The sequence below is a fragment of the Platalea leucorodia genome, assembly GCF_965183815.1.
Source record: "Platalea leucorodia genome assembly, chromosome: Z".
In the NCBI taxonomy this organism is placed as follows: domain Eukaryota; kingdom Metazoa; phylum Chordata; class Aves; order Pelecaniformes; family Threskiornithidae; genus Platalea; species Platalea leucorodia.
Window position 1 is genome coordinate 45,406,670 of NC_138858.1, and position 15,320 is coordinate 45,421,989.

A 15,320-nucleotide genomic window follows, 5' to 3' on the forward strand; every position below is an offset into this window, starting at 1 on the left:
CTGACTACCTCCTACCTTCTATGCCCTTGTCTTTGAAGTAGCACAGACACAGTTCTAATAGAAAACAAGGCAGATTTAACTCAAAGTGGTTACCGCACTGCCGCCAACAATAACTTTAACATGGCAAGTATCTTATTCGTGTATGAGTTTGGTATGAAACTAAATCAGTGGCATAATTATTCTGTATTTTATCATCAGACTAATAAGACACAGTGAGCAGAGATGAACTGCAATTAAGATGGGTCTCGAATGTTACTTGAGAGTTGCTTTTGGTAAGGAGTCCAGATTGTGAAAGTTTGTTCCCATATAGATTTCTTCTATAACCAGAAGAACCATAATTTCTCCCTGAAAAAAGAGGAGGTTTTGAGACAGACCATTCACTCCTATACATCAGCTGAAAGCATTTTCATTTTCCTTTAAGAACAACAAGAAGAACTAAACAAAACCCCTTTTATCACACAAAGATCTGTCTAGTTAGTTAGACAGTTTGTATTACTTTTAAAGCCAATTGAGAGACTTGGGGTTTGGATTTGCATTCATCCTTCCTGGACCAGATAAATATTTGCTGTTAATCCCCATGGGGTAAATAAAGTTCAGTTCAAGGACCAAGTTTCCTGCAACCAGAAAGGATGAATTCATTACTTGCCTCCCAGGAATCCTGGATACCAATCCATGGAGCCAAGAAACAAGGATACGTGTGTGGCTGTGTGTGTATACAAATACGTACGTATGCACATGTGAATATACAACACACACTCACACATGGATATACATACACACACCAGAAGAAAAGCACTCCGAAATAGTCTTTTCTTATATTCCACATCGCATTGTTAAATAACCTCTGATCTTGGACAGCTTCTTCAGATCAAGGGCCTTAGTGAGAGGAACTAAGCTTTCCCTCTCTCCCCTGCCACCATATCAGGGGCATTCCTAAATTAGAGTGGATGAACCCGTGCCAACGTGGCTGATGGCGTCTTTCAACAAACACACGGGTTCCCAGTAAAACAACTCTCCCTACTCATAAATCACAGAGTTGGAAAAAAACCAACATCTCTGCAAGATATTTGCTTGCGTGTCGCAACAAGAGCAAATTTTGAATTTGCCACAAGTGGTGCGCAGGCACATACACGCTCATCCTACCACCTCAGGCTCCTGATACATGCTCTTCTCCAGTCACAAAAAGCAGAAGACAGGAAGTGAGTCCATTGCACCACTTCTATCTAATGCTTCCTACAGCATCAGCTCCTGGGGTTTCAATAGCAAGCTTCATAGACTATTCCATGACTGAACAACTACATTTTAGGACGATGGAGGGAAAAGCACTTAAGAGGAAGTAACAGCTATACTAGATCAGCCCCAAAACCCGCCTTGCCCCCACCTGTCTCTAACACTGAATGCCAAATGAACACCAAGGCAGCCATAAAGCACAGTATTTTCCAAGCAGCAGCTACTTCTGACTGAGGAACGTTTGGAGCCAGAACGAACACCTTTGTATTGGGTGGTGGGGCAGGTGTTTGTCCAAGGTTATTCAGTTGCTTTTTAACCCACACAGACCCACTGAAACTGGGCATTATGGATGTCACACACTTGCAGCTTCACAATCTACTGCGTGAAGAGCACTTCTGCTTATTCTGAACTACAAGTTGCTGACTGCATTTGAAGCCCATCAGTGGATGGAGAACAGCCATGCCTTGTCTCTCCGAGCCACGAGCACTCTCTGCACCATTCTGGATCCTAGAGATGCCCACGATGGCTCTCGTCAGCTGGCTGTTGTCCAGCCTGTAACCCACACTGTGGATTCCCATAGATAAAATACTGCACAGCTTTGGTTATCCTCCTCGTTCTCCTATGCGTGCCTTTCCCAGCACTCCAGAACTCCACCGGTGACCTCCCGAAAGTATAACAACTAACCCAGTTTATTTCTAAGCTGCTTTGTAACTTCTGCCTTATCATTCATCCCTGTGATAACACTGTCTTATCATGCGGCTGCCCGATTTCTCTACAAGCCATGCACGCGTAGCCTTTTGCAATTCCAGGTGTGAATGCATTCATTAGTCTCCCTCATCCTGGTCACTGACTCTTCAGAAGGGAACTACAAGAGACTTCAGAAACAAGATTTCCTCTTCCAGAAGCCGCTTTGACTCTTCCCCAGACTACCACATTCACCCCCACGTCCAACAGCTGTTCTGTTTTTGTACAAGACTTCCCACCACTTTTCCTGGCACAGATGCCAGATTTAATGGGTGACAGCTCCTACATGTCCTCTAGACTCAAGAACACCACCACCAGAAGAAAGGTGGATTGTGTGGTGCCAGCTACATTTGTCTGGTACCACAGTAATTTGAAGCAGAAAGGTTGTACACCGTGCTTGGCAGAAGCAACATTTCATCCACCGAGCTTCCTGTCACCAGCTCTCGACATCCACCCATCTGGCCAGCCTGTGCTGTAAACTCCGTGGCCAGCACTTTTAGTTCCAGTGACTTTCAATAATTCTGGCTAAAGGAAAATCTGTTTATGAAAAGGAAGCATAAAATGTATTTCCCTTGTAAAAAAGACTGTAGAGTAAATTAAGCAAATACACAGTTCTGTTTGCCCTTTTCTTACCTTTTTTTTTCTTTTTTTTAACTCATGCATGTGCTTTCACTCCTTGCAGGACAGAATTGGAATGCAAAAAGATGTCAAAACAGAATGATGGGTTTCAGCAAAATGTAAACTGGGGTACGTTCCCAGAGGGTGGTAAATTTAAACAATTCCCACAGCACTCAGTAGCAATGCCCACTATCAGGAGGCAGAAGTGACAAGAAGACTGACTACTCGCTCGAATGCTGTCCAATTATCCTGGGGTACCTTTTTAATAAATACATAAATTAAAGAAAAATAGACAAACTATACCTCACCTTTTTTAAAGCATACACAAAGACTGAAGCCAAAGAGAAGAGAGAAATTATCAGAGAAACATGTTTGTCTCAAAAGAGGTAAAAAGAATTGTTTTATTACTTCTTTGAAGACCTTGGATAAAAATTATTTCAAAATAAATTAAAAATATATGCCACTGATGTGCATATCAATGAAACAATTCCACCTTCCGTTTTATCCAATTTTTCTTACTCTAAGTCCTTCAAAGATTATTCTGGTGATATTTTGTTCATGTACCGCACATTTTGAGCACCGAACTGTCACCTAATGGTGAACCCTTTACCTGAAGAGTACCTGTTACCATTATCTGTGTCTGTTCAGTCTGCTGAAAATAATAATCCTGGAAAGCTCATCTATAGACTTCAGTCAAGAGGCTCTACAGGAGAACCAATAAACCCAGAATGAATACGGCCAGCTAAATAGTTCTGGCAACAGTGAGAAAAGTGATATTAATGGCTAACAGCCACATCCAAGGCAGTACCAGCAACATGAGGAAAGTACAAAACAAAACTGTTTGCAAGATACTACACAGCAATAATCATACACACTGCTATTTCAGTAGGTACATTCACATTCTTCACAAAGGACTTCCATCCCTCTGGCAATGCTGCACTGTCAGGAGCACTGCCACAAAAGGCTAGTCTAACCTTCTGAAGTTTCCCAGTGCCATTGGGTTTTGGAGGCAGAAGGCCAAGTTGCCACAAAATTTGTAATGCATTTAGGAATAAACGTCAACTATTTTATGCCTACAAATGTACACAAATATATTTGGGAATACAAATATATCTGTTGGTGCATCTTCTTCTTTTTCTTAAGTTTTAAAACACTAGCATACAGGAAAGAAAGCCAGAGGCCAATGCAAGGTTGGTAACAATGATTTATAGATGGGGTAGAAGTTTTATTCAGAAGGGCTGTTACTTGCAGCTTCTAATATTTCACACATTATACAATGAATGCTATAATGTGCATTCAATGTCCATTTTCTAAATATTACACAATGATACATAAATTAAATGTTCTGCCACACCAACATTGACTGCGTGCCCATCAGCTGGAACATTTGAGCAACTGCATTCTGTGGCACAGAGTGTCTTGGTGAACCACAGTCTCATAGAAAACTGGCTAGAAAAGGCCCTACCTTCTCTTCCTGATGTACTCTGTTGGCATTTTCCATCTGAAAGCTGTGCAAGGACTGGATTTTGTCAATCTGCTGTCGCTGCTTCTCTAGCTCCCCTTGGAATTCATTCTTTTTGAGCTCCACGGCGCCCCTCTCCGCTGCCGCCCTGCGGACTTTGCCTTCCAGATCCATGATCCGACCCTGAGGAAGAGGAAATTAGCCAAAGCAAACAGAAATGCTTCCCCCTTGCCGGACTCTTGTCTGATACATTCAAGGAATACCAAATTTCACAGAACTAACAATGCTAATGTCATCAAAGCATTGTGTCAGCCAGTGATACCTGCCAGACACACACACACAGACACCGCCCCCCCAATTTTACATAAATTACCAATACAGCATATTCTGTAGAGACTATCAAAATTTCAGTTAAAGAGAAATGCAAAGCTGCCTCAGTACTTGAGCTTAAAAACACCCAAAACACTCCCACAAAAAAAACCATAAAAAAAAGATTGCAGTCTACAATCTTTATGAAGTATAACATCAAATTATTTTTTAAACCTAATCCAGACAATTCTGGCATCACTGCATGTCCCAGTGTTGATCCTAAACTAACTCAGAGGGGAAACTCATCTCTCAAATCAATACGCTTTCCTGGGAGACCTGGGAAAGAGTGGAGGGAGGACAACACCGCACAACTTTTACATAAACAACTGACATATGGCTGTTACACAGTCACATATGAGAAAAACTCATTTATAAGCAGAAAATCATTGTTCTTCTTGATTGCTCAAAGAGCACTGACAATCAGAGGAAAATTCAACACCATCACATACTGCACATACAAACACAGAAACATAATGTAAAGAATCAAGCTTGATACTATCACAGCTTTTTTTTTTCCTTTTTTTTAAAAAGTACGAATTTGTTTTGCAGGACATTGTTTCTAAACATTTTGGGTTAAAATCACTCTTCGGCAGCAAGGAAGAGTACAAAGACACGTGGGGGGTGGGGGAATTTCAACAGAATTTACCCATGTAGAAAGACCTGGGGATTCCAGGTGGATTAAAAAACAGATATAATAAAAACTGTGCATCTTCCAAGACTCCAAGAAAATGGACCAAATCTTCTTACACCACAGTATGCTGCACCCTCAGTAAGTCTGCAGATGCCACCAGGTTGGCCAGGAGTGTTGATGTGCTGGAGGGTAGGAAGGCCCTACAGAGGGACCTGGACAGGCTGGATCGTTGGGCCAAGGCCAACTGCATGAGGTTCAACAAGGCTCAGTGCCGGGTCCTGCACCTGGGTCACAGCAACCCCGTGCAATGCTACAGGCTGGGGGAGGAGTGGCTGGAGAGCTGCCTGGCAGAAAAGGACCTGGGGGTGCTGGCAGAAAGCCAGCTGAACACGAGCCAGCAGTGTGCTCAGGGGGCCAAGAGGGCCAATGGCATCCTGGCTTGTATCAGGAACAGTGTGGCCAGCAGGACCAGGGAGGTGATAGTGCCCCTGTACTCGGCACTGGTGAGGCCGCACCTCGAGTCCTGTGTTCAGTTTTGGGCCCCTCACTACAAGAAGGACATTGAGGTGCTGGAGCGTGTCCAGAGGAGGGCAACAAAGCTGGTGAAGGGTCTGGAGCACAAGTCTTATGAGGAGCGGCTGAGGGAGCTGGGGTTGTTTAGCCTGGAGAAGAGGAGGCTGAGGGGAGACCTTATTGCTCTCTACAGCTGCCTGAAAGGAGGTTGTAGCGAGGTGGGGGTCGGTCTCTTCTCCCAGGTAACAAGCGATAGGACGAGAGGAAATGGCCTCAAGTTGCACCAGGGGAGGTTTAGATTGGATATTAGGAAAAATTTCTTCACGGAGAGAGTGGTTAGGCATTGGAACAGCCTGCCCAGGGAAGTGGTGCAATCACAGTCCCTGGAAGTGTTCAAAAAAACATGTGGATGTGGTGCTTACGGACATGGTTTAGCGGTGAACCTGGCAGTTAGGTTAATGGTTGGACTCAATGATCTTAAGGGTCTCTTCCAACCTTAATCAGTCTATGATTCTGTATTATTGCAGAACACAAAAGGGGGGGGGGGAGGGGCAAGGGGGGAGGAAAAATACTTGCAATTTAGGTGCAAGAACAAAGAAAAGCACTTATTCCATTTCAGTCATAACAGCTGCCAAGTCTTGCCAACAAACAAATGGGCTGACAGAGTGCTTTAGAAGCTCCATCCGTGCCTTCGGCTATGCTTTTATTTCATTCAGAGTGCACGACTACGCAGAAGTGAAACAATTTTCACACTAACTTTCGGAGAAATGTTCAAGATGATACAGTAAATCAATAACAGTAAAGAAGATCTTATGTCTCTAGGTTATGGAGATCAAGAATAAGCTAGCATGGTAGCTTATTTTCCTCGCTATAAGCTGCCTCAGGGCCATGCAGCAAAGCTTCAGCAATACTGACAGAGTTACTACCTGCTGGTAGCCACCACCCTGAGGCCACTGACTAAAGGGAAAACAAGGGATGATCAGAGTCTCAGAAGACAGGGCATCATACCCTCCATCAAAGGAAAGGTAAGACACACCCTTAATTGCATGGCCATAGACCTGTTTGAATAGTGCCCACTCTGAGCTGAAACAGGAGTTCAATTCCTACAGCTGTAAATTCAGTACTAAAATTCAGCTCAACTACAAAGATGATACAAATTCAGTGGAAAAACTTCGGAGGAGCTCTCATCAACCATGTTTAATCACCAGGTTGTTAGTTTTTCGTTTTGCTTGTTAAAAACAAAAAAAAAAAAAAAGAAAAAGGAAAAAAAAAGAACCATCCTGCACACATTGTCACAAACCAGAAACTTTATTCACGTACTTCTCAACTTCAGAACGCATGCTCCAGAAAGGATTAAAACCCAAGCTGAACAGTCACAGAAAACAGAGTTACCATTAGAAAAATAGCAGACAAGGTAATTTTTCCATGTGAGTTGCATGCCCTTTTTAGGAAAGGTTTCTAAGAAACACAAATTCAGATTTTTAGACACTGTTTCTGAACAAGCTAGATTTCCTTCTACTTGGTGGGAAAGCATGCATACATCCTTATGGGTCATGTAAGAAAAAAATCTAGGGAGATGAGCGAACTGCAGATGCCCATTCAGGTTAAAAATGGAGTGCCAGTCTCAATGCACATTTAGGAAGAAAAACAAGAGGATGGCATCTGCCATATCTGTAAAATGAAACAGCATAAGATAGCTGAACACTTTGTGTGAGCAGAAGTAACAAGTACCATACAAGCAGGTCTTCCAAGTTTTGGGTCCCCCTCACCTACAAACAGGCATTCCTCCCACTACCCCCACCTCCCAGTACTGATAAGCAAAAACTATAATATTTGTGAAAATTCCTACAACAAGCTGAAGCTCCTGGCCCATCACATACAAGGGAAGCATCCTTCTTGTTGTGGACGATGTTTATTAAACACATAAATACAAGAGGGCAGGCAGAGCAATAGGAAGTTACCTGCAGATCCACACTGCGAGAACTTGCAATCCAGTAATTGAAACCCAAAACAATGATGCACGCCACGAGCGCAGCCACGAGGAGAGGTGGAGACTTCATCCCTCGGCAGCTGTTTCCTAGCCCTACCATTTCAAGAAAAAAAACAAACTCGAAGAACCACAACAGCGTGGAAACCTGCAAATTAAAATAGACAGGTTATATTGCATCCTCTGCTACAGCTATTTTCTACACAAAATGAAACTTTTACTGCAATAACACAACAGCTCTCAGCTGAAGGGACTACACTGAGCAAGGAAGGCATGCTGTCTAGGTACTTCCATTTGAAGGACGAAGAAAGGCCATGTCATACTATTAGCTTGTACATAAAGCTTATTGAGGGGGGAAGTGTTGGATATTCCTAACAATATAATGAAAATCTGCAATAAAAAGAACAAACCAGCCATCCTTTTATCATATATTCCACCCAAAAAGCTAATTAGACAGCACTGGTCTACAGACAGAGGATAGATTCCTTGTTATCTTATCTACTCAGAAAATAACTTAGTCTCACTGTTTCAGGAGTAATTTGCACTTTGCTTCCCAAACTTGCGTAGTTTCAACTTATTCCCTCTCATAATACTATTTCAGCTTTTCAGTTCCAAGCTTATAAATAAATAAATAACTAAGATTGAACCAAATTACTGTAAGGATAATCTAAAAAATAATAAAAAAAATTAGCAGACACTCTGTTGATTTCAATGGTAAATTGTATTAAGTGATGTTTGATTTGATCCTCAGCGGCCTTCTCTGATCCTAACAGAAAATAAAAACCCTTGCTTTAATGAATGAGCAGTACCAAGCGTACTACTGGTTGCTAATGAGACTTGGGTTGTTTCTGTGGAAAGATGTTTCCATCTTAACAGAAAAGCGGGGGCAAAGGGCAGTTGCAATTCTGTATGAACTAGCCCATATTCATCCTATGAGATGATAAAGTCTGGTCTTAATGAGTGCAATAGCACCCAGCTCAATGAATCCTCATACTCCACTGGGAATCTTGGACACAGTTTGTAACAGATTGCTCTCTTGTAAACTGAGATCAGCTTTTTGTCTTTTTGCGCTCCTGCAGACAAAAGCCAGCAAAAATGAGCACAGAAGGATCAAACAGACAGCAAACACGGATGCATCACAAGACACTAACTATATCTGAAAAGGGTAAATTTACTATTAATACATTGTACAGTCTCTCAAGGTGCGTGCTCTTAAATAAACCAACTTCTTGCCCATGGGTACGATTCACAGGTTGTGATGTATTTAAAAATTAATAAATGGTAGCAACTCTCAAAGGGTTTACATGTGAACATACACTGTAATCACAGGGGAAGAAGGCGATGCCAGCAGTTAGCAGGTACCAGAAATGCTGATTCTACTGTATGTCCAGCACGTAAGTCCTTCAACAGCTCACCTACACCTAAGTGTGCACACACCCTCTGCAAAATCCCTTCTTTGCATTCAATTTTTCTAAGCAGGGAGTGTACAATACTGCCAGACTGGTGAAGGTTTCAAATCTATTTGTTAATTTGAAAAGTTTGTGAATTTGTTTACATTTGGGGACGGGATATACATGGACCCTAAAACGTGGCTTCCTGAAAATGCTGTCTCTTCGTGTACACACACACAAAAAAAAAAGAAAACGAAAAAAAGCATGCATAGCTGCACAGGTCCGACACTCGAGGCCCGAGTTTCTCGCCTAAGGAAACCTCAACTATGGAGCAAACCAACACATGCAGCACAGCTCCAGTGGACACCCACGGGGCCACGCAGAGCTGAGGGAAGGCCAACAGAAAAAGCAAAGGCATGGGAGGAGCCATGCATTTTTATTGTAACGCAAAAAAAATCAAGATGCAGTAGACTAAAACACACATATAGAGATGCACGACTTTCCAATACAAAGCTAAATATTGCAGAAACACGTATATCTTGCACAGACTATTCCCCTGCTGTCCCATCCTAAGAGGAGCGCCCGAGAAGCACAGAGCCACCTCGCCTTACACAGATTCCCTGAAAACCAAGAACCACAGATCTCCAGGGTGGCAAAAATGAGAGGTGGAAAATGGGGATGATCAGCACCACCACATTAGCTAAGAAAAAGATAATTCATTTACTTCCGCTTACTGGAGTAAAATACTGCATTTCGAAAAACGTGTATCAGAACCTGTCATGAACTCATTCATATCCTGTTCTTCGCTGTAAGAGTATTAGTTGGTACACTTGAAAACACGGAAAAATTACTAAACATAGCACTGCAAGACATAGTGCATCATTCCAAGTGTTACCTGAATAAAATAATTGGTATTTTCCTCCTAGCAGTCAGAAATAGAGAGATTAGTCCATGTTATCAGCAGTAACAACTTGCACTGGAATTTAAATACTGGATAAATACATAGGACTAGTTTAAAATTTTCAGAGGTGAACCAACTATATTGTTCAAAGGAAGAATGATTAGTTCATCATGCAGCTTAAAGCACAGGTGCAAAACCATGTTAAATGAATGACAGTACACCTACTGAGTACACAAATCCAGCAGCCTTAGCAACTCTTCTGCTGTTCTCAGCTGTTAAAACAAGCAGGCAAGAAAGTGTTGATTTCACTAAAGCATGTTTGACTTCAATACATTGTTCTCTCCAGAAAATCCAGTGTTGTTTGCCGTTAAATAATTTATGTTAATTGGGAATATATTTTTATACTTAACAGAAGGAAAGGCAAAGGAAGAGGAAAGGGATGAAACACAGAGAAGGATCTTCCATCTGAATAGTGCAGACCCAAAACATTACCTCAGTTGCAATATTGATATTCCCTCTCTCATCAGTTTAAAAATAAAAACTGTTTAACTTTCTGTCATAGATACACACACACATGCATTTTGGAGGAGAGAGAAGCAAATCAGCTCAGTAAGCACATTTACATAGAAATGTATTTGTATGTGCTGTTTTCCAGGAAACGTCTGGTTTGGCACAGTTATTTGAGTTGAAAATTTTTTATGGGTAAGAAAGTGATTTTATTGGACATGAAGGAATCCATCTTTCATGAATGTTTACTACAGATGTGAAAATGAGATGCTGTTATCACGTGCATAATGCTCTACACTTGGTAGAGCCTAAAATCCCTGACTTCTGAACAGCAGATATCGTCCTTCTGCTTTGCCAACCTAGCAGTGCTTCATTGACAGAGATGTTTCAGAGTCTGAGATATTCAAGCAAATTAACATATAGTATGCTTTTTTTCCCCATATTAATATACTATGAGTCTGAGCAACTCCTTCTTTTACTGTACTCAGCTGAAGTAGAATAGCTGGTGTCGTGGTTTAACCCCAGCCAGCAACTAAGCACCACGCAGCCGCTCGCTCACTCCCCCCCAGTGGGATGGGGGAGAGAATCAGAAGGGTAAAAGGGAGAAAACTCGTGGGTTGAGATAAGAACAGTTTAATAATTGAAGTAAAATAAATTAGAACAGTTAAATAGGCAAAGCAAAAACCGTGCACGCAAACAAAACAGAACAAGGAATTCATTCACTACTTCCCATCGGCAGGCAGGTGTTCAGCCATCGCCAGGAAAGCAGGGCTCCATCACGCGTAACGGTTACTTGGGAAGACAAATGCCATCATGCCCAATGTCCCCCTCTTCCTTCTTCTTCCCCCAGCTTATATATACTGAGCATGATGTCATATGGTATGGAATAGCCCTTGGGCCAGTCTGGGTCAGCACTCCCCCTGGCTGTGCCCCCTCCCAGCTTCTTGTGCACCCGGCAGAGCATGGGCAGTTGAAAAGTCCTTTACCACTGTGAGCGCCACTTAGCAACTACTTAGCAAGAACAAAACGTCAGTGTATCCTCGACATTGTTCTCATCCTAAACCCAAAACACAGCCCCATACCGGCTACCAAGATGAAAATTAACTCTATCCCAGCTGAAACCAGGACAGCTGGTATCCAGCAATCTTCCACTACAGATAATTAACAACGGCGCCGACTAAGTCTCAAGACTGCGACATTAGAGGCAAAGACAGAGCAAGACCATTTGCGCATTTCAGACTCCCAGAAGGAAAGCCAAGTGTCTCTGCTCACGAGGTCCAGCTCTGTGTATTTGCATGAGACCTGCTGACTGGGAACAAGCAGAACAGATGAAGAATTCAATAAAAGCAGCAAACAGTCGGCAGAAAGCAAAAGGGGTCCCTTATCCCCTGCCTGCCTACCTGCCTCCTCCACCACCCAGCCACCGTATGGTACTAAGCCAGAGCAGCACGTAAAGACCACGTGCAGCTGGAGCAACCACTGAAAAGGAAAGGCACATCTTACTTGGAGGTCTGCGCCTCCAAGTAAGGACAGAGCCTTAGGAAAACTCCTTTGGAAAGGCAGGGTCATAACCAGAGACAAAAAGGAGGAAAAAAAAAAAATCGACAAGGACCCGAGGGCTACCGGACAGCGCTGAGAGGACACACAACCCCACCACAGCCATACCAACAGCTCTGCCCAGGCTGGGGAAACCTCCTCCCACTGAGGGATTCCCACAGACAGACAATGATGCTATCCCCACCTTTTGCAGATTCCTCCCCAGTTTCTCAGTGAGATTCTGGAAGAAATTACTTGTTTTTTCAGATATTGCCATGAAATTCCTATGTCTGACTGCTTAAATAAAAATATACCAGCTTAACAAAGCAAGCTAATCAAGAAGTCTTCATTGACAAGAGCTAGTTAGTTATACCCAGACATGACCAAATCAGACTAAAAGGTACTAGAAACTGTGTTTTATTAAAAAAAAAACAAAAACAAAACACACAAAAAAACGCACCAGACTTTAAAAAAAGTAATTCTTAAAAAAGTGACTCAGAGACCAAACACTTGTGTGCCCAGTCTTCCAAAAAAACGTGATGGTTTGGGGACAGGTGTGAATGGAGAGGTGATAAAAATGAGTCAAAACCTTTCAGTTTTAGTTTTATACACGGTTAACACACAGTAGTGATCATCCTTGAAAGAGAAATCCAATTGTTGGTTCTCACTCAGGACTGGATGTTACCCAGAAGTACCACCATTCACAGTCGTATGGTGAGAACCACAGCCAGCAGCAATCTTTACGCTTTCAAGGGTGCACTGACTGCCTACAGGGGTCAGAAGCTGGGTCTAACACACTGTCACAAAACACGGCACACACATTTCTTACCATCCTCTGCAGCAACACTGTTTGGGGGTGGATTTTTTCAAGCTTGCAAGTCAAAAGAGGTCAAACAAACGTTTTTCCAAAGGAGACTTAAAGTTTGTACAATGAACTCAAGCCTGCTGACCGCAAACTTTCTAAATACCTTTCACAGGAATCCTCAAACTGCATGCTGAAAGAAAAGAAAAAGAAAAAAAAAAACAAAACAAACAAACAAACAAAACCAACAAAAAAAACCCTCCTGAAACATTCAGGAACAGATGCTTTTCAAACTTATGTACTTTGGACGACTGCCTCACTTCAAAGTGGCAACCACCCAAAAAAACAATGAAATGCAAACATCGATGCCTCAGGGTGTCACTGAGTCACTATTTGCCCAAGTTACACTTTTCACAGGAACAGGAAGGGGAGAAGCATTTACGGCACAACACGTTCAGCAACTGCACTCTCATCCTGCTCAGGTATAACCATCATTTGACACTCGATTCAGATCTTAGGTCTTTCTTTTCTAATGCATTTTAAACTACAAGTAACAGATCAGAAGAGTATGAAAATACTGAAAAAGCATTATCTGTTCAGGGGGAGGGCGACTGTTACCACTCCACTATTTTTCCAATCAGGAAGTCTCTCTTCTTTCAAATGACTACTTTACAACAAGCTAATAACCTATCACCCACAATGTCCTGCCCTTTATCTGATTAAAGAGAAATCCCAAATATGTGCATAGCTAAAAAGATGCCAGAAGTTAAGGCAGGTATCCGTTCTGATGAAGGAAGTTAGGTAACCAAAGGTAATCAGACAAAATCTTCTGAAACACCTGCACAGAATTGCCAGACATGCTGTCTAGGTGTACTTGTAGACAATATTACTAGTACCTGAAAATACTGTGCATGAAAACAAAATGAAACACACAAACTTATACACCGGAAGGATCTCAACAGTTAGTCAGACTGTTGATTTCTTTTTAGGAAAATAGTTTGTTGTGGTATTTTTCCGATACAACATGAGCTATCTTGTTAGGATCACAATTAATAGGACACCCACTTGATCTTAAAAAAAGACAATAGGAAACAGAGTACTGTTAAGTTCAGATATGCAGTGAGAAAACCACAGAATTGCTACCATCTCCTCACCCCTGCAACACTACACGTATGGTTTTGCTGTAAAGCACGCAAACCTCCCCCTAGGAAAAAAATAAATAAAAACCAGCATTGCAAATAATTCTTTATAAACAAAGTGCTGTTAAGATGTAAGATGAAGAGCCATTTAAAAAGACTTGGCCCAAGAGCAAGGTTAATTAAAAACCTGATCAACTACTCCCGTCCTCAAGCTGACAGGGGAATCCAACAGAGCGAAGCAAGGTAAACCTCCCGGGTGCAGGAAATAAACCCAGTGTTTATTGTGCACCCAACGGCTGAACCGAAATTTCTGAGGAGGTGGGGCACGGGCTTTGCCAGGCAGAAGCGGGAAGGCCTCCGGAGGCAGGAACCTGGGAAAAGCCATCAGCCACCCCGGCGAGGGTAGAGACCTCCGCAGCTCTGTCCCGGGGAGGGAAAGCTGGGCGCCGGCGGCAGCAGGGCTGGCTCAGGAGATGGAGGAGGGTGAACAGTTTCAGGGCACAGCCCTGGCTGGAAGGGGCCTCCAAAGAGCGCCTGGTCCGACCGTTCCCGGGACGGGGAGCCTGGAGGAGATTACCTCTTGCTATGGCTCTTTCTAATAGCATCACTGCTTCCACCTCCGCTGTGAATATCCCGAGTTGTTCGGGGCTCAACGCCCTGTGCGAAGCGCCCCGAGAGGGAAGACCGACCGAAGAAAAAAGCAATACAATAAAACGCTATCGGTGCCAGGTACGCGCTCAGGCCGAGCCCAGACGAACCGCCGCGGCACCGCCGCTGGCGCCCCCCGCCCAGCTCCCGGGGGACGGAGCCCGCCCCGGGCCGCGCCGTGCCGCCCGCTCCGCCGGCCTCACCGCCCGCCTCCCCCCGCGACCAGCGGCTGCCGCCCCCCACACACAGCCCCGGCGCCGGAGACGCCGCTCGCCTCCCCTCGCCGGCCACCGGCTGCCGGAGCCGGGCGGGACGAGCCCGGCGGGGCAGAGCCAGCCGCGGGGCGACAGGCCGCGGCCCGGGGTCCCCCACGCCGCGCCGCCCAGCCCCGCCCGGCCCGGGCCGGCCCGCCTCCGCCGGCCGCCTGCCCCAGCCGCCGCGGAGGCCGCCGCGCGGGGGGACGGGACTCCCGGCAGGCCCGGCCGCACCGGCCCCGGCCCCCAGCCCCGCCGTGCCCCGCGGGCAGCGGCGGGGGCCGCGGCCGCTCCCCTCCCCTCCGCTCACCTCGCCGTGCCGCTGGCGGCGCCCCCCGCTGAGCAGGAAGGCGGCGGCCGCTGCCGCGCCTCCCGCAGCCCTCGGCTCCCGCTGCGAGGAAGAGCGGCGGCAGGAGGGCGGCTGGGCAGGGAGGGCCGGGCCGGGCCGGGCAGCGGCGGGAGGGCCGGGCCGGGCAGGAAGTGCGGGGCGCGGAGGAAGCCTGGCGGCCGCAGGGGCAGCGGCTGCTCCTGGGCAGCCCCCGCCCAGCCCCGCCCCGGCCCGCCACCCCCCGCCGGCGGCGGCGCGGA

The 15,320-nt window shown here is 44.9% G+C and overlaps 1 protein-coding gene across 1 annotated transcript in view; it reads right to left on the reverse strand.

Annotated features, from left to right (window-relative positions):
* GOLM1 (golgi membrane protein 1) overlaps window positions 1–7,665 on the reverse strand; it is a 26,613-nt gene extending 18,948 nt beyond the window's left edge. Inside the window, exons 1-2 of the mRNA XM_082336449.1 lie at window positions 7,529–7,665; window positions 4,058–4,237 (exon numbers count right to left, since the gene is read on the reverse strand). Of these exons, the coding sequence (XP_082192575.1) occupies window positions 4,058–4,237; window positions 7,529–7,657 (309 nt within the window). The 5' untranslated portion in view covers window positions 7,658–7,665. The remainder of the gene's footprint in view (window positions 1–4,057; window positions 4,238–7,528) is intronic.
* Window positions 7,666–15,320: the final 7,655 nt, after the last annotated feature.